The sequence below is a fragment of the Schistocerca piceifrons genome, chromosome X (genome assembly GCF_021461385.2).
Source record: "Schistocerca piceifrons isolate TAMUIC-IGC-003096 chromosome X, iqSchPice1.1, whole genome shotgun sequence".
NCBI classification, from domain to species: domain Eukaryota; kingdom Metazoa; phylum Arthropoda; class Insecta; order Orthoptera; family Acrididae; genus Schistocerca; species Schistocerca piceifrons.
The window spans coordinates 539,280,329-539,299,278 of record NC_060149.1 but is presented as its reverse complement, the minus strand read 5'-3'; the positions used below and the strand labels follow the sequence as shown (position 1 = coordinate 539,299,278).

General features: G+C 38.3%; 1 protein-coding gene across 2 annotated transcripts in view; it reads left to right on the top strand.

Annotated features, from left to right (window-relative positions):
* Window positions 1-18,950, top strand: part of LOC124721201 (uncharacterized protein DDB_G0271670-like) — a 193,652-nt gene that overhangs the window by 130,878 nt on the left and 43,824 nt on the right. For both annotated transcript variants that reach the window (XM_047246047.1, XM_047246048.1), the window contains exon 6: window positions 10,922-11,224. In XM_047246047.1, coding sequence (XP_047102003.1) covers window positions 10,922-11,224 — 303 coding nt within the window. The remainder of the gene's footprint in view (window positions 1-10,921; window positions 11,225-18,950) is intronic.

Sequence of the window (18,950 nt, the reverse complement as noted above, 5' to 3'; positions counted from 1 at the left end):
GCTGCTGACCTTGAGCACTGAGATGAAACTGCTGGCACTGCCAACATGTAGTGCTGACACTGAACTGCAGACATGGCCAGACGGAATTGCTGGTACTAGTGACTTGAGGCATTGGGCGTAACAGATTTTGCATGGTCTGGCAGTGACCTAAATAGTCTGGAGTGGATGGATATCAGTGTGGCAGTGTGAGGGCACATGATCTGCCATAGCAAAATAGTTGGTTGGTTGATTTGGTGGAGGAGATCAAACAGCGAGGTCATTGGTCACATCTGAGGAGGGAGGGACGGGGATGAATTCGGTCTTGCCCTTTCAATGGAACCATCCTGGCATTTGTCTGAAGTGATTTAGGGAAATCACGGAAAACTTAAATCAAGATGGCCGGACTTGGGTTTGAACCATCTTCCTCCACAAACTGAGATTATGTGAAACTCGGCTTGCTCTGTTCATCCGTGAGATCCAGAGCAATAAAGAAATCCACTACTATACCTTTACACTACTGACTACCTAGAAGGTAGTCAGTGTGAGAGCAGTACAAAGATGTTTAACCAACACCAGTGGCAGGTAGTACAAGAGTTTTGCTATTGGGGAGAGTTGGGCAACATATTACTTCCCTCAGCGTAATGTCTCACAAAATTACCGCAATGAGAAAATCTGAAATTTTAGCTAATACAGCAGTTTAATGACACTCATCCTTGTCACGTGCCATTTGAAATTGGAACAGGGGGAGGGGGAGAAGAGAGAATGGTACAAGAAGTCTCCACTATTGCACGCCATAAGGTGACTTACGTGTGTGTGTGTGTGTGTGTGTGTGTGTGTTAGAAAATATCTTATGTGGGCATGTGTCCGGAAATGCTTACTTTCCATGTTAAAGCTCATTTTATTACTACTCTTCAAATCACATTAATCATGGAATGAAAACACACAGCAACAGAACGTACCAGCGTGACTTCAAACACTTTGTTACAGGAAATGTTCAAAATGTCTTCCATTAGCGAGGATACATGCAGCCACCCTCCGTCGCATGGAATCCCTGATGCGCTGATGCAGCCCTGGAGAATGACATATTGTATCACAGCCGTCTACAGTACGAGCACGAAAAGTCTCTACATTTGGTACCGGGGTTGCGTAGAAAAGAGCTTTCAAATGCCCCCATAAATGAAAGTCAAGAGGGTTGATTGTGCAATCACGTCATCAGTGCATATTTTCTGTGAACGTTTGGGCAGGCATTGTTGGTGATGTCTTGATTGGGCCCCATGTTCTTCCACCTACGCTCAATGGAGCACGTTATCATGATTTCATACGGGATACTCTACCTGTGCTGCTAGAACATGTGCCTTTACAAGTATGACACATGTGGTTCATGCACGATGGACCTCCTGCACATTTCAGTCGAAGTGTTCATACGCTTCTCAACAACAGATTCGGTGACCGATGGATTGGTAGAGGTGGACCAATTCCATGGCCTCCATGCTCTCCTGTCCTCAACCCTCTTGAATTTCATTTATGGAGGCATTTGAAAGCTCTTGTCTACGCAACCCCGGTACCAAATGTAGAGACTCTTTGTGCTTGTTCTGTGGACGGCTGTGATACAATACGCCATTCTCCAGGGCTGCATCAGTGCATCAGGGATCCCATGCGATGGAGGGTGGATGCATGTATCCTCGCTAACAGAGGACATTTTGAACATTTCCTGTAACAAAGTGTTTGAAGTCATGCTGGTATGTTCTGTTGCTGAGTGTTTCCATTCCATGATTAATGTGATTTGAAGAGAAGTAATAAAATGAGCTCTAACATGGAAAGTAAGCGTTTCTGGACACATGTGCACATTACATATTTTCTTTCTTTGTGTGTGAGGAATGTTTCCTGAAAGTTTGGCCGCACCTTTTTGTAACACCCTGTATAGATTTCTAATTTTATTCTGTTTGTACCATGAATGAAATTAAAGATTAATAAATAAGTGGATTTCTGAGCAAGTTCTTCCTTATATTACCAAAAAAATTTAAGCTTTCAACCATTTTACTTTTTTTGTCCTATAGAAAAACATGAAAAGTGTATGGTGTTACCTGACACATTTCCTTTAAAATCTAATACTAAGAATCTTTGTAGACTTTGCACAAAGCTGTGAGCACATACTTCGAACCAGTTTCAGTGAGCATTGAAGTTAAAAAATTGCTACGTGAAAGAGTTTTGTAGCTGAGTTTGATCTTACTGTATTAATGCATTCGAAATGAACCATAGTTTACAGAGGAAAGCTTTCTCGTTGTCCTTCTTTGGTTGCTTAAAGTGTTCCAGGGATCAGTGTGTGTCAAACATTGTGGAGGTCAGTGTGTATGTGTCATTTACTGTATTTCTGTAATTGTAGTATTACTCATTTTGTTAGAAAACTCTTGGGAAGTTTGAGTAGTTATCACTAATTAAATTTCTTGGGTATAGAGGCCCTATTTTCCCTTTCATTGTGGCATTATAAGAAGCCCTAGCTAGCAGTTAACTGTCAAGTGCTCCCCAGGAACAAACTGTACATATGGTAGAAATGTTCATTAGATGTGGCAGTTAAAATTGATGTGTTATGGTATATGAGAGATGAGTGTTGCTGGATGTGGTATGAATACTGTATCCCACCTATATGCTCACTCATTCCACAAAATTACAGTCAGTATTGGGATGTGTTCAATTGTCAGTGATTCAGTAGTGAAATGGAAACATAGGAAAGTAGTACAAAACTTCATTGATTGTCGGGGAAGCTAAGAAATTGGCCCATGATACTTTTTTGAGAGTGACATCAAACTTAATTAAAAACATAGCACTTGTCTAGATGTGTGTACATTTATTCCCGGAATACATAAACCAGGAATTCTGAGATGATATTCCAGGAACTCATGCATAGCAGACATTACCTACAGAAATTTTGCATTTACTTTGTGTACTATCTACAAAAGATTGTATCCTTTTCACTTACAATATGTGCAACATGCACACATTGAAGACATTGCTGCACATTTAGGACTTTTCCGCTGCTAAATGCTAATGATGATTTATAGAGGCTAGAGGACCTTCCTTTAGCCACATGGAATGGAATTATTTTCAACTTCTTGTAGCCACTCCTGAATCTACTATTCCTAAGAGGAAACACCTGTACCACACTTTTTTCCCATCTGACTGAGGTAATATCATTATCTGGTCAGTGAGATCTCTTGGCCCAACACTGTTTGTGGTTTAGATGAAATGTACAAAAGAATGCTTACATGCAATATGAATTGTTGGGTTACATCATGAATACTGGTGCTCTTAAGAATATAAAGATGCACTAAGACAGGCAACTCAAGATACTCTCTTGAGACTACAAGAATATGTTGAAATTGATGGTGGAGCTTATGAAACACTGTTGTGGGTTGTTTGAAATTGGCTGAGGACAGTTGTAAACTTATTGTGCACTGCTGAAAATACAGCATGAGATGTTAGTTTGTGACCTGTCAAACAACCAATAAGTCATGAAAATGAGCGAACGTTAGCTTCTCATAATTATATTAAACAGTTACCAGCATTCATGTCTGAAACCGTTCAAAATATAGCATATGTTTATACGAACATGTAGCTTCAAATGACAATTTCTATCACCTTCTGCAATATTTTCCTTTCCTCCTGCCACACTCCATAAATATTGCCCTTTCCTCATGCCACACACCGTATAGTATACAAGCTATTATCGAGGTAGGTTCCATAGTGGTAGTACACTGAACTCTGACTGTGGAGAAGGGAATTCAGATATCTGTCTGACCATACAGGCTTAGGGTTTCCATGGCTTTCTCAAGTCACACGAGACAAATGCTAGGATGGTTCCTTTGAAAATGTTACAAGTGCATGCTGAAAAGTAATGCTTCTGATGTTGTGTGTGTGTGTGTGTGTGTGTGTGTGTGTGTATGTGTGTGTGTGTGTGTGTGTGTAGATTTTTCAATAAAAGAAATGTTACTAACATTCTACATCTTTAGTCTTCGTGTCTACATATTTATTTCTCAACATAGTCACCCTGGTGAAGAACATGCTTCTCCCAATGAGAGGCCAGTTTGTTGATATCATTACTGTAGAATGTTTGACTTTGTTGACAGAGCCAGAACCTCACCTCTGCTTGGACCATTTCATCATTAGCAAAGTAAGTCCTCAAAGGTGTTCTTTAAGTTTGAGAAACAGATGAAAATCAGATGGGGCCAAATAGGGACTGTATGGAGGATGATTGATGGCTGTGAACCCAAGGTGTCGGATTGTTGAAGATGTCATAGCACTCTAGTGTGGTCTGGCTTTGTCATTCTGAAGTAGAGGGTGGATGAACTCTTCAAAACTTGATTACAACATCCAGAAGGGATGCAAGAAAGCCATTCATTCTGTATCCAGAACTTTTACAAATATTTCTAGAATGAGATTTTTACTATGCAGCAGAGTGTGCGCTGATATGAAACTTCCTGGCAGATTAAAACTGTGTGCCGGACCGAGACTCGAACTTGGGACCTTTGCCTTTCACGGGCAAGTGCTCTACCAACTGAACTACCCAAGCACGACTCACAACTCATCCTCACAGCCTGCGAAAGGCTAAGGTCCCGAGTTCGAGTCTCGGTTCAGCACACAGTTTTAATCTGCCAGGAAGTTTTTTACAAATATCTTTATTAAACTGAGTTTAATGTGCAAATTCACGAGTGGTTCATGTTGTGTGTTTCTAGTGCCACAAACAGAGTTTTGCCTTGAGGCCACTGTTTACAAATGTAGTGATTTCTTTTTTCTCTGTCACAGTTGTCCCATTCACGGAGGAAGCAGCAGAATGTAGTGTATCCATGTTGCATGCCTGTCAGTATCCCAGTGACTTTCAAATATACACAGATGTGCCATTTGAATGTACTGTACTCAATTAACTTCAGTATAGCACTCATCACTGCATATTTTCCTATGTATTTGTAGGATACGCTATAGTAAGGGGTGGACAAACATTTTCTATGTGGAGGAGCACTGCTTGGAGACTGCATTTGGATGAGTCAATAAACAAGCACCCATTTGTTGGATTATGTTCATGCCCCAATATCTGAAATAGGCCATTCACATCAAAGCATTATGTGATGTCTTCTTTCTCCACAAAATAGTCTACAAAATGGGTTCGTTGTCTTCTAAAAGAGCAAATTTTTGCACCTTTATTTTACAGATTCTAACCTCGAAGCCTAGAATACGGTAATTCTGATTCCGTTTGAGAGAGTATTAAGTCCCCCATACATGATTGTTAAGCTGTGCCTGTGTGATTTCATGATGTGATGTGAACATGTCATAGATGTAGATGGTTGAAACTCAAGATCTTGATGGTTTGGGGCATTGGAGACATCTTCCTCTGAATCAACAGTATATTTATCTGGAGCTGTAGGCATAGGAAAGTCTTCAGAATGAGGAACTGGTTGCATTGCAGAGTGTAAGTTTGAATACTGAATACAGTGTTTGTATTTTGAAGAAAACCCCTCGACATCTGTCAGACAAGTGACAATCTGTTAGGTGATTTGTCAGTTCATACCAAACCATAGGACTGCAAAATTCATTCTACTACATTTTCCTTGTAACCAATTTCTCAGGTTCCTGAAACATGAATTGTGGCATATATATATATATAAAGTCCAGGATTTATCATGGTCCCCAACTCTATGTCCAAGGTACAGTTCCTTAGTCTTTCTAACCAACGGTGATGAGAGCTACATTCTGGAGTCTTCAGTGTAAGTTCACCACAGACGCAATGAAAGAAGTCTGGCTGATTTTTACATGGAAGAGACTTTATGGTGATGCTATGAACTTAATTTGATCTTGTCCTAAAATCACTCCTCCACTCCACCCTTATTGTCACTAGAATTTTCGAACTAGCAACACTTCAGTCAGCAACAGAGGAAACATCTGGGAAAAAAATTGCAGTTAAAATGCTGACATAGCTGAAAGGTCAGTTTGGCAGTGAATGTTTGTAATAGATTTCCATTGGTAAATGTGTGTAAATCTATACCTTCAGTGGAAAAGTTGAATAGAATCATCCAGTTATTAACAAATTAAATTAAGAAAACACGCAAAGTTATTGATAAAATGGGTAAAACACTAAAAGTGAATTTTTGGGAAAAGGGTGCATAGTAGACAAAAAATAATTACAGATTCATTATTTTCAGCTAGACATATAGGATACACATATTTTCATCTAAAAGACATTTTTCGCATTTTTCAGTGTAATTTTTCTGGTGGTAAAAAAATGTGATGAATGAAACAGATTTGTTACGGTACCGTTGTTAGTGAGTTTTGTTTTTTCGTAATCATTCCCTAATGTGCCGATCTTACCTTTTATCCTTAGAATTCCCTCACAGTGTGTTACTGTAACACTGTGTAATGTAGCAGATGCAGTATACTGTCTTTTAAGACTCCAGCACTTTATCATGAGAGGAGCAAGTTAATGTCAACAGTATAAGAGAGTGCCTACTTTTTGTTCATGGAAATTTTATTGCAGGAACAATCAGGTCTTATACCATGGACTGTCTGCATGAAGGAAGAAGAGAGTAAATGCTGTATCTGTAAACATTATCCTGTGATAGTACTTGGTACTTGATCTCACCTATGCTTTTTATACAACTCATCTACCAGATCTTGACTTGTAAGATGGACCATCTGGCATATTTGTGTTTGAATCTCACAGTTTGGGACTGTGACTGCTGTGTTCTGAAACCGACTGAATTGGTGACCCCTCACTCACAGCTCCAGGTGTTGGTGGCTTCAGTCACACAGCTTGAGGCTGTTGCCAGAGGGCATCACTGCGGGGGGAGAAACATGTGGATCCAAGGGACATCCAGCAAATCTCACATGTCCCTCTCCCAGTAGTCTGTTGCTGTGGCTGCCCCAGTTACTGCTCACACTAAAGTTGACCCCCTCACCTGGTTGAGTGCGAGTTCGTTTCAAGGTGTAACAGCAAGCGAAAGACTTAACAGGTGGCTGATCACAAGGCCTACCTGGTTCCTCTGACAGACAGGTTTCAGGTGCTATCTGTGACTGTGTGACTGATAAATATCTTGAGCCAGATGCAGTAGCTTGTCTAGTTTAAGAGAAAGCCTCCCAGCCTTCAAGATCTGGGTAATCTCAGAGTGTGGGATTATTGATCAGTAAGAGTATGGCTGCCAAAGAGGGGAAGAAGTCCAGTGGGCAGTCTGTGTGCATACTGGGGGAGATATCCCAGATGTGAGAAATGGGTGCTTCCTGTGCCACAAAGAACACAGCGTGCAGCAAACTGCAAGTGGTGGAACATGTTGGTACTAATGATCTGTGTCACTTCACATAGGAAGAGATTCTCTCTGGTTTTGGATGGCTGTTTGAAGTGGTAAAGACAGCCAGTCTTGCTTGAAAGATGAAGGCAGAGCTCACCATCTGTAGCATCATCAACAGGACCGTTTTTGGATTTTTGATACATAGGTGAGTGGAGGGTCTGAATAAGAAGCTCAGAGGGTTCTGCAACCATGTAGGCTGCAGATTCCATAGGGTGGTGGGGTATTGGGTTCCACTCAATAGGTAAGGGGTCCATTACACACAGTAGGTGGCTACACAGGTAATGGGGACTGTGTGGAGTGGACTGGATCATTTTTTAGATTAGAGGACATTGAGAAAAGGAGCAGATGAAACACGGAATGAGGGTAGACCTAGGAACCAATCATAGTTGTGTTGGGAAAGAGCCAGACCTCCAAACCCTAATGGAAAGCACTGAAGCTCAAATCATTATGAGTACTGAAAGCTGGCTACAGCTTTTATATAACTTCAGCCAAAATTTTACTAAGGAGTTAATGGTGCTCAGAAAGGATAGATTAAATATAGTTGATGGTGGCATGTTTGTTGCTGTTAAAAGTAATTTATCTTGTAGCTCAATTTTAATTTATAATTGATTCTTTATACCAACATCGCCCCCACCTCCTCCCCTCTGCAAGACTCAGATGATACAGTTGCTGAAAAGTTCAAAGAAAACTATAGTCTGATTTCAAATAAATATCTCTCTCATACAATTGTAGTTTGTGCTGACATCAATTTGCCCTTTGTGTGTGGGCTGGTGGTAGCTATAAAATGTTATCCAAAACTGTACTAAATACTTTTACTGAAAATTATTTTGACCAGTCAGTTCAGGAGATCATTCTTAATTGTAAATGGTCATGAAAACATACTTGACCTCTTAGCAACAAATAATCCCAAGAAAATAGGAAGCATTATGATGGATTCAGGGACTAGTGGCCACAAGGACATTTAAGCAACACTGAGGACAGTAACATCCAAATCCACCCAAAATTGATGCTAAATATATCTGTGTAAAAAATCAGAGAAAAATTTGGTTGATGCCTTCCTAAGAGAGAGTCTGTATTCATTCTAAACTAACTATGTAAGAGTAGACCAGATGTGGCGTAGATTCAAAGAAATATTATTGACAGCAGTTGAAAGGTTTATACCAAATAAATGAACAAGAAACAGAACTGATCTCCCATGGTACACAAAGCAGGTCAGAAACGAAAAAGACATGCCAAATTTAAAACAAAGCAAAATGTGTAAGATTGGTGAAATTTTGTGCACGCTCCAAATTGAACCCAGATTTCAATGCATGATGCCTTTAATAGTTTCCATAGCAGAACTGTCTCAAAATCTGGCAGAAAATCCAGAGAGATTCTGCTCGGATGTGAAGTACACCAACGGCAAGACACAATCAATATCTTCACAGCGTGATAGCAATGGTAATGTTCCTGAAGACAGTGCCACTAAAACGGAGTTACTAAATACACTTTTCTGACATTCCTTAACCAAAGAAGACAAAGTAAGTATTCCAGAATTCACATCAAGAATTGGTGCGAACATGAGTAACTTCGTAGTAAATAGCCTTATTGTAACGAAGCGACTCGGATCACGTAATAAAGGCAACTCTTCTGGTCCAGATTGTATACCTATTAGATTTCTTTCACAGTTTGCTAATATGATAGCTCCGTAGCTAGCAGTAATGTACATCTGCTCATTTGACAAAAGATCCATATCCGAAGACTAGAAAGATGTGCGGGTCATACCAATACCCAACAAACAAAATAGGTGTAATCTACTGACTTATGGACCCTATCACTAAAGTCAATCTGCTGTAGGGTTTTAGAATGTATACTAAATTCAAACATTATGAATTACCTTGAAGAAAATGATTTATTGACTGATAACCTCAGAAGTTAAGTCCCATAGTGCTCAGAGCCAAAATGATTTATTGACACATAGCCAGCATGGACTGAGAAAATACCGTTCTTGTGAAACACAACTAGCTCTTTATTCTCATTACTGTGCTATAGACGGGGGATCTCAAATTCATTCTAGATATCTGGGTTTCCAGAAGGCTTCTGATACTGTTCCTCACTGTCTTTTTGCACTCACTCTTAGAGAGTGGAGTGGTAGAGAAATAGTGTTAAAGTGATTTGTCTTAGTTGTGTAACCTAATTCATGGTTTCATATCAGAAAGTTTACAGTTTATAGTAATTGATGGAAAGTCATAGAGTATAATGGAAGTGATATCTGACATTCCCCAGGGAAGTGTTACTGTCCCTCTGCTATTCCTAATCTATGTAAATGATTTAGCAGACTATCTGAGCAGCCCTCTTAGATTCTTTGCAAATGATGCTGTCATTTACTGTGAAGTAAAGGTATCAGTAATAAAAACAAATTGGAAAATAATTTTGGGTAAAATATCCACCATCCATGTGAATTCCAAACGAATCCAATAAATTTTTGTTGCATGACAAATCACATAAATCTGAAGTCTGTCAAGTCAACTAAATACCTAGGGATAACAATTATGAGCAACTTAAACTGGAATGAGCACATAGATAACATTGTAGGGAAGGCACACTATGTTTTATTCGCAGAACACTTAGAACATGCAACAAATCCACTAAAGAGGCTGCCTACAGTGCACTTGCCCGTCCTGTTCTAGAGTATTGCTGTGTGGTATGGAAACATTATCTGATAAGATTGATGGAGGACATTGAAAAAGTTCAAAGAAGACCAATCTGTCTTTTACTATCACAAAATAGGGGAGAGAGTGTCACGAGTATGTTACATGAGTTGGAGTAGCAGTCATTGAAACTAGGGCATTTTTTGGTCCTGCGAGATGTTTTCGGGAAATTTCACTCTCCATCTTTCTCCTCCGAATGTGAAAAATATTTTGTGATGCACATGTGCATAGGGAGAGATGATCATTGTAATAAAATATGAAAAATCAGACCATGCCTGGAGAGATTTAAGTGTTCATTTTTTTGCACTCACTCTTAGAGAGTGGAGTGGTAGAGAAATAGTGTTAAAGTGGTTTGATGAACCTTCCGACAGCAGTTAAGTGTGTGTTGCAGCATACTCTGTAGATATAGATGGTAATGTTTGTTGTTTGTGGATTTAGGATGCACAACACTGCACTTATTTATGCCCTTCTACCATTTAAATGTTGATCTACATCTCATAATGTTCTGCTTTTGGATCATTTTGAGTTTCATATCCAATCCTTTGAAAACAGAAAGCCTTTTTTCCTCCATACCCTTCATGAGGCACCTCACATTCTGAGAAGTTGAGAGTATATCTGTACGTGACTGTCATTGTTTCCCTCTGTCTGATATTAAAGAACTCAATGTCAGCTGTTAAAACCTTGAAGAAAGTGTACTTACAATGTTAATTTGAATTTGTAAGTTATTATTGTGAATTATCATAATAAACCACTTGGAAAACCTACCACTAAAATAGGGCCATCTCTTAGCTGCCCTCCCCACTTTTGCAGAATAAGTTTTGCACTGTATTGAGTAACTGTATGTTAATACAATTCTTTTGTATTTTGTTATTTAACTTTGAAATGATAGAAAATATATATATATATTTCTTTTTGTTGCAGGATGAGAGCACCGGTCGCGGCACAGTGTACTTTGAGGTACACGTTGCTATCAATTTTGTCACATCTTTCATGAACAAGGTTGTCCCACAAGGCCGAGTAAAAATTTTTGGTGAGGCTCTTGCAAGGGCATTAATGAACAAATATGAAGGGCATTGGTTCCCAGAGAGTCCTCTAAAGGGCTCAGCATATCGTTGTTTTGAATTTGGGGCCTATATTGAGCCTGAACTGAAATTTGCTGCTAGGCAGGCAGGACTACGTTGTCGAGATGTATTGATATGTGTTCCCTCAGAAATGTCAATTTGGGTAAGTCTTTTGCAGTATTATTAATTTTAATATTAGCTTATGGTGTCTGACTCTTGGTCCAGCACAGTGTTTTAATCTACCAAGAAACTTTTATTATTACTAATTACTTCTGAAAACTATAATGTACACATACCATAGGAGATGATGAAAATTGTGAAGACATTAAGTGTGAGTAAGGGCATTTTAAACAGTAATTCAGATGTTATTATAGCAGGCCAAGCAACTTTTATTGAATGCTGCAGTACCCTTTAAAGTGACACAGATACATGATGCTGTTTTTTAGTGTAGTCACAAAGTTTCTGTAAGCAACAGTCGGAACTTCCTGACAGGTTAAAACTGTGTGCCAGACCGGGATTTGAACCTGAGACCTTTCACTTCATTGGCAAGTGCTTTACTAACTGAGCTACCCAATCATTATTCGTGACCCATCCTCACAGCTTTACTTCCGCCAGTACCTCATCTCCTGCATTTCAAACGTTTCACAGAAAGTTGTCAGGCTGGGTCGTGACTCATGCTCCAGTAGATCAGTTGGTAGGGCACTTGCATGTGAAACACAAAGGTCCCATGTTTCAATCTGCCAGGGAGTTTCATATCGGCACACACTCCAGTTTTGAGTGAAAATTGATTTTGGAAACAGACAGAAAATTCTATCAGTCATTCAATTCTTCAGTGATAAAAATCCATTCCTTGCTTACGGAGCCATTCACATTCTTTCAGCTTGTCAAAAAGATGGAAATCACATGCTGCAAGATCTGGACTGTGTGGCAAACCACCATCACTTATGTCTGTGCAGCCTTGGTCAAATTTTTGCCATTTCAGTACAGCTGAACATGTCGTAGCATTTGGTCCACATACTTCCAGAATTTCATGATGAGTCTCTGTGCAGTTTAGACGTTTTGCCCACAAGAATCGTACTGTCCACACTGTGCTGCACCTGTTATCCATGCCGCAACAGGAAACTTGGAACATGTACTCTTCCCTGACAATATACCACCCTTGATGCGCAATGGTCTTAGGGTGGGATGACATGTGTAACTTACTTTACAAATTCCCTTGGTAATTAGTTGTGAGAAGAAATAAAGTTGCCTATAAATGGTTTTGATCATTATTTATATATCGTATTTTGGAAATGTTACTTTATTCTAGCTTTTGTCTATGATTACCAGGTTATTTGAAAATTTAAAGCCGTGAAGGAATTGTCATAGGTTGATCGTAAAATGACAGTAGATGGCTGTATTGTTTTGTTGGTGTACAAATGCAGAGTAACTGTTTGCAGACAGGCAGTGTAGGTGCATATAGTGTCAAAGACAGCCAACCTATGCAGTAGTGCTAAAGTATGAAAATGTTTTGTAAAGAACTGTTAAACATGAAATAGTTAGAATGACATGATGAGAATTTCATGTAGTTACAGTATTAGTATTAAGAGGAACTTATGCTGTAATATTTTTCTTTGTACCATCTCATGGCTATCCACCTGTAAGTGGCACATTTTATGTAACATGCAGTTCGTAAAGATTTTTGGTTGCTATTGTGTATCTATAAATTTTTGGGCTGTTGCTATGGAATCACCTACTTAGTATGTATCCAAATTTGGGGGGGGGGGGGCACTCAAATAAGAAAGCTAATTTTACCTATAGTGACTTTTTATATTATTATAGAAACAGAGATTCAGTAAAATCTCTTAATTGATTAGACTGACCAGACAAGCAGAGAGGAAATGATTTACTGTTTTCATTCAACTTAAGTGATCCATAAATGTGTTAATAGATCAAATTTCTGCAAAACTGCTAGATAACTATTTAATTTATAGAAGTATTACAGAAATATCAATGTCACATAGTACGCAGTAGAAAAACAGATACCTTGAAAAATTGAAAGTTAGGCATTCCAACTTAAAGTGGACCTAATGAGTGATTTCTTAAATCTGTCTTACATAATTGCAAATGCTGTGTGTAAACAGCTTAAGATTCAGATTCCTTCCAAGAAAGCTTTGTTTTAATAAATATTATGTTGTAGCTTAATTTATATAAAAATTTCTTTTGGTCAGTCTTCAACAAAATATAGAACAGCAAATTTATCATCATAATGTAGTTTGCCTTGTACTCAAATTAGCTATAACAACTCTTATTCTATTGCAACATACTACAGTTACTGTGAATAAGGAAATAAAGGACTTAATTATAATCGGTTTATAAGTATGGTGTGACCGTAATGCTCATTACAAAAACACGATAAAAGTTTCTATAAATTCCTAATTTAAAATAACAGGATAATGCATTTTAGGGAAGTTAGACTGAACATGTGATATTTAAGAAATTAAACCACAATTATAAAAATATTTAATAATTACTGGGTAATTTGCTGTAATATTCTTTTTTGTACTTAGTGTTAAATGATTTTTTACTGATAATTACGTGGCATCTGTGTGTGCCTTCCAGGTAAAATATTACATAACCTGAAAATATTACACTGAACTACATAAAAATAATAATTTAAGTAGTTTACTTTAAAAAAATCCAAGCTGCATATTTTCAGAGACATAAGGAAGACGTGATTGAAAAATGTGCAGTGTCTCAGGTTGACTTTGCAGAAAATTATTCAGTGGTGCCACAAGATGAAATCCAACGTGCTAATTTGGGTCATAATAAAATTTCGATCTTCACTTGTGATTTATGGTTACATAAAGGTATTTTATGTTACTGTTCGTAAGACCTGTCTCACAATAAGTATTCTGTATGTGCTTTTCTTGATGAACTCATCACAGCTGTAAAGAGGGAAGTGCTTACAGTCAATTGTCTTAAAATTTTTAGTGACAAGTGTGCAGGACAGTTCAAAAATAAATTTGTTCTGTCAAATATTTGCCACTTGAAATGTGATTATGGTGTTGAAGTGGTGTGAATTTTTTTGCCAGCAGCCCCATGGCTGCAGATGAAATTAGTGGCAGTGTAAAGTAGTGTTTGGACGGCTGTGAAATCTAGAAGAATTATTGTTTCATTAGCAGAAGATTTCCATACTAGCATTAATAAGCATGTTGAGGGTACAGCATCAAAAGTATATACGTTGACAAAGAGAAAGTTCGTCAAAAATCGTGTGCTGTATACCACAAATACAGGTGTACCATCTCTTCAGGCAGGATAACTAGAAGCCTTTGTAGTTATCTAAAGTATCTCAGTCAGGAATAAAAAAAAAATTTTAAAAAATATGGTATTTATGATCTGGAAGTTGAGCAACTAAGTGCAAGTAATATAATTATTGGTGTATGCCAAACCATGGATAAAGAAAATAATGTGAAAATAATGTTTTTGCAATCTTGTGAAAGTAGTAAAACATTACTTAAACCAAAAGAAAAAAAAATTAAGTGATATAACGAGTAAATTACCTATGCCAAATATTAAAATGAAAGGAGGAAGAATTTTTTATGACTGTGACAAAAACATTGATTTTTCAGAAAAATATCTTTCATAAAACTGTACTGCTCTCAAAACCTTGAAAAAGGTACCTTTGTTTCTTCTAGAGCATTGAATTAATAACGTTAATGTAAAAAATCCTCAGTAGCAGTGTACAATGAAAAAGAGTCAACCGTTCTGAAGAATGATGTAGTATGTAACACCCATTACAATCTGCATAACACCTGACACATCAGATTTTTTTAAATATTAAAATTACTTGCTCCGCAATAAAGAGTAAACCTGTTTGTTCTTTACTTGCACCTCAGAATTTTATCATCAAGACTGAAAATCTCACAGAACTTTTTAACTTCTTTATCCTGATGTGGTTTTAGAAGTCCATTTTTAGTAACACCAGTTACACAACTTTATACAGAGAAAAAGACATTATTTTTGCAAAATTATGCACTTCACACATCAAAACTCAATTACAAACAGCAGTTCTACTGTCTCATACAATTCTTATCAATCATCATCTTTTAAATTTGCTCACAAATGTAACACCCATTGTAATGGAATGTCTAAGGTACTAACAGAAGATTACAGAGTAAAGTCAAGAAATCGTGAGGATCGAGCGAAAGTGTCAATTATGTTGTCGGGGTTCACATTAATATATCGATTAATGGACAGGTGTGCCAGTCCATTCAGCCCATCTTCTTTCATTGTCGAGCGCAAGAAAGTTTTCAGTCGACGCAGACAGCTAAAACTTCGCTCACAACTGTAAGTTGATACAGGAAGGACAGTAAACATCTGAAGCAGTATTTGAATGTTTGGGAAGAAAGTCTCCGAGCACACTTCTAATGCTTCAATTGCATCCTTCAGCTTGTCACTCTGGTCAACATTTTCCCATTTCTTCTTCCATCACTGGAATTCACTTTTTACAATGCTTTCCAAACTTGGGAGATCACTTCAATAGATGCAAATAGTGGACAGTGTATCTGAAAAGTTGACTTAAGAAATGAATTTCACAAGGTGTTGCAGCTTAAGATGTTCATTTTGATGTCTCAAAGAAAGTTCTGTTCATCTACGTCTACGTGGATAATCTGCAAATCATATTTAAGTGCCAGGCAGAGAGTTCATCGAACCATTGTCTTAAGTCTCTGTTATTCCAATCTCGTATAGCGCACGGAAAGAATGAACACCTATATCTTTCTGTATGAGCTCTGATTTCACTTATTTTATCTTGGTGACGGTTTCTCCCTATGTAGGCCAGTGTCAACAAAATATTTTCTTGTTTGGAGGAGAAGGTTGGTGATTGGAATTTCATGAGAAGATTCCGTCGCAATGAAAAACACCTTTGTTTTAATGATGTCCAGCCTAAATCCTGTATCATTTCAGTGACATATTCCCATATTTCGCGGTAATACCAAATGTGCTGCCCTTCTTTGAACTTTTTCGATGTACACCATCAATACTACCTGGTAAGGATCCCACATCGCGCAGCAGTATTCTAAAAGAGGATGGACAAGCATAGTGTAGGCAGTCTGCTTAGTAGATCTGTTACATTTTCTAAGTACCCTGCCAATAAAACACAGTCTTTGGTTAGCCTTTCCCACAACATTGTATATGTGTTCCTTCCAATTTAAGTTGTTCATAGTTGTAATTCCTAGGTATTTAGTTGAATTTACAGCCTTTAGATTTGACTGATTTATCATGTAACTGAAGTTTAATGGATCCCTTTTAGCACTCATGTGGATGACCTCACACTTCTCGTTATTTAGGGTCAGCTGCCAATTTTCACACCATTCAGATATCTTTTCTAAATCATTTTGCAATTTGTTTTGATCTTGTGATGACTTTATTAGTTGATAAATGACAGTGTCATCTGCAAAAAACCTAAAATGGCTGCTCAGATTGTCTCCCAAATTGTTTCTATATATAAGGAACAGCAAAGGGCCTATAACACTACCTTGGGGAACACCAGAAGTCACTTCTGTTTTACTCGATAACTTTCCATCAATTACTATGAAATGTGAACTCTTTGATGGAAAATCTTGAATCCAGTCACATAACAGAGACTATATTCCATAAGCACGCAATTTCACTACATGCCGCTTGTGTGGTATGGTGTCAAAAGCCTTCCGGAAATCAAGAAGTACATAATCAATTTGAGATCCCTTGTCAACAGCACTCTACACTTCATGCAAGTAAAGAGCGAGTTGTGTTTCACAAGAATGATGTTTTCTAAATCCATGTTGACTGTCTGTCAATAGACCGTTTTCTTCGAGGTAATTCATAATGTTCGAACATAATATATGTTCCAAACTCCTGCTGCATATCAACGGATGATATGGGCCTGTAATTTAGTGGATTACTCCTTCTACCTTTCTTGAATATTGGTGTGACCTGTGCAACTTTCCAGTCTTTGGGTATGGATCTTTCGTCGAGCGAACGGTTGTATATGATGGTTAAGTATGTAGCTAGTGCATCAGCATACTCTGAAAGGAACCTAATTGGTATACAGTCTGGACCAGAAGACTTGCTTTTATTAAGTTATTTAAGTTGCTTCGCTACTCCAAGGATATTTACTTATACATTACTCATGTTGGCAGCTGTTCTTGGTTCAAATTTTGGAATATTTACTTCGTCTCTTAGTTCACTGTGTAACATCTCAATGTAAGGGATGTAAAGACGAATATTGAAGTATTCCTCAGGTGTTGAGTGGGAAGTGTTCTCGCAGGGTCGTTGTCTCCCAACCAGATGTGGGAATCGGGTTATTAATGTGTTCAAATTGGAGCTGTATGTCAGTGTAGAGAATGCAGACGGTGTTATTCAAATTATATAAAAAGTTTCGTTTGGGTTTAATCATTAAATTAAATATGCTACAATTGTGTTATATGAAAAAAGATGTACTGGGAATCGTTATAAAAAATTTCCTTAAGCAGTTTTTATGGAAACTTGTCATTATGGAAGCCGTTCTCGGGTTGACGAGCTCTTAATATTTACATGGTGTTCTTATATTTGCACAATGGTGTTCTAACAGATGTCTGTAATTTTTGATGTACACCTTTACCAGCAGCTTCTTTTGCAACAGAATACACTTCACACAGAAGGCACCCTCTTTAACAGTGCTGTACGCAAGCCATGGAAACAAATCCAAGCATGAAAGTTGGAAATGCCTGCAAGCTGACGACATTTACTTTGGAACATTCGTAATAGGTCTTCTGATTTTGAAATAAGTGATCTTTAATAAAAATACAACTGATATTAAATTTGTTGACTTCTTATCTTTTCTTTCTTGATTTGGTTACAGCTGGAAAGTTATATGTCTCGATAGGTTTACAACAGTTTATCAGGAGCTCAGTCTTTACACTGTCGGGGATATTTTGTTTTTCAATGTAGTGGCCTAAATCACTGATGTCCAGGTGTTCCTTTTGTAAAACTCTATACTAGTGGTTGAATATGATAATGCTATATTAATCTCTACATTTGGACCTTCAGACTGGAGTTCCATGCCTGTTGCACTTGGTTGGTAGATATAGGGACAGTTAATGCTGTTTGTGGATGATGCTGGACTATGTGCTCGATTGGAGACAGATCTGTTGATCAAGCAGGCCAGGGAAACTTGCTAACATTCTGTAGATCCTCTGACGTGTGAATTTCAATTTCAACTGCAACTGCTTGCAGGTCAGTAGCCATGGGGAAAACAGAGGAGTGGTGTGCATTTTTTTACAGACACAGAAACCCCTCTTTTGCTCCTTTCTCCAATCACGTTATCCTCTTGATAGACTGTATAGCCCTGTAGCACAGGGGCATCAAATGCTTTAAAATGCATTTTCTGCAAACAGATGCACACTTGACATTCGTTTGTTATGATTTTCGGTTGCTCCACTTGTGTCCTGAACCCATTAACCTTCCACTGGAGGATGGGAGCCATTTATCAACTTTCACCCTGTCTTTCCACCTGGCTAGGGGAGCCTACCACATGAGAGGGCTCAGTTTTGGGGTGAGTTTTGAGTCTGACATCAAGATCCATTAGCTCTGATGAAGAATCAAGAGAGACATCACAAAGGATGAGTTTGATATCGTCAGACAGTCGATTTCCCGGCTTTGTCAGTGGTTAGCGCTTTGTTTTGGATTACTTGCCCTCTGAGGGCTCTGGGACCACAACCGTGGTTGTGGTGGTAGTTGCACTGGATGGTGGACCAGGCTGAACCTTTGGAGGGGCAGGGAGCTGTGCAACATAAGCAACCACAGCCTTGTCTGAAGTCCTGGGTGGAGGTATGGGCCTCGAAATTACTGCAGCAGAACAAGTGCACTAGCAGATACAGGTACTAGTG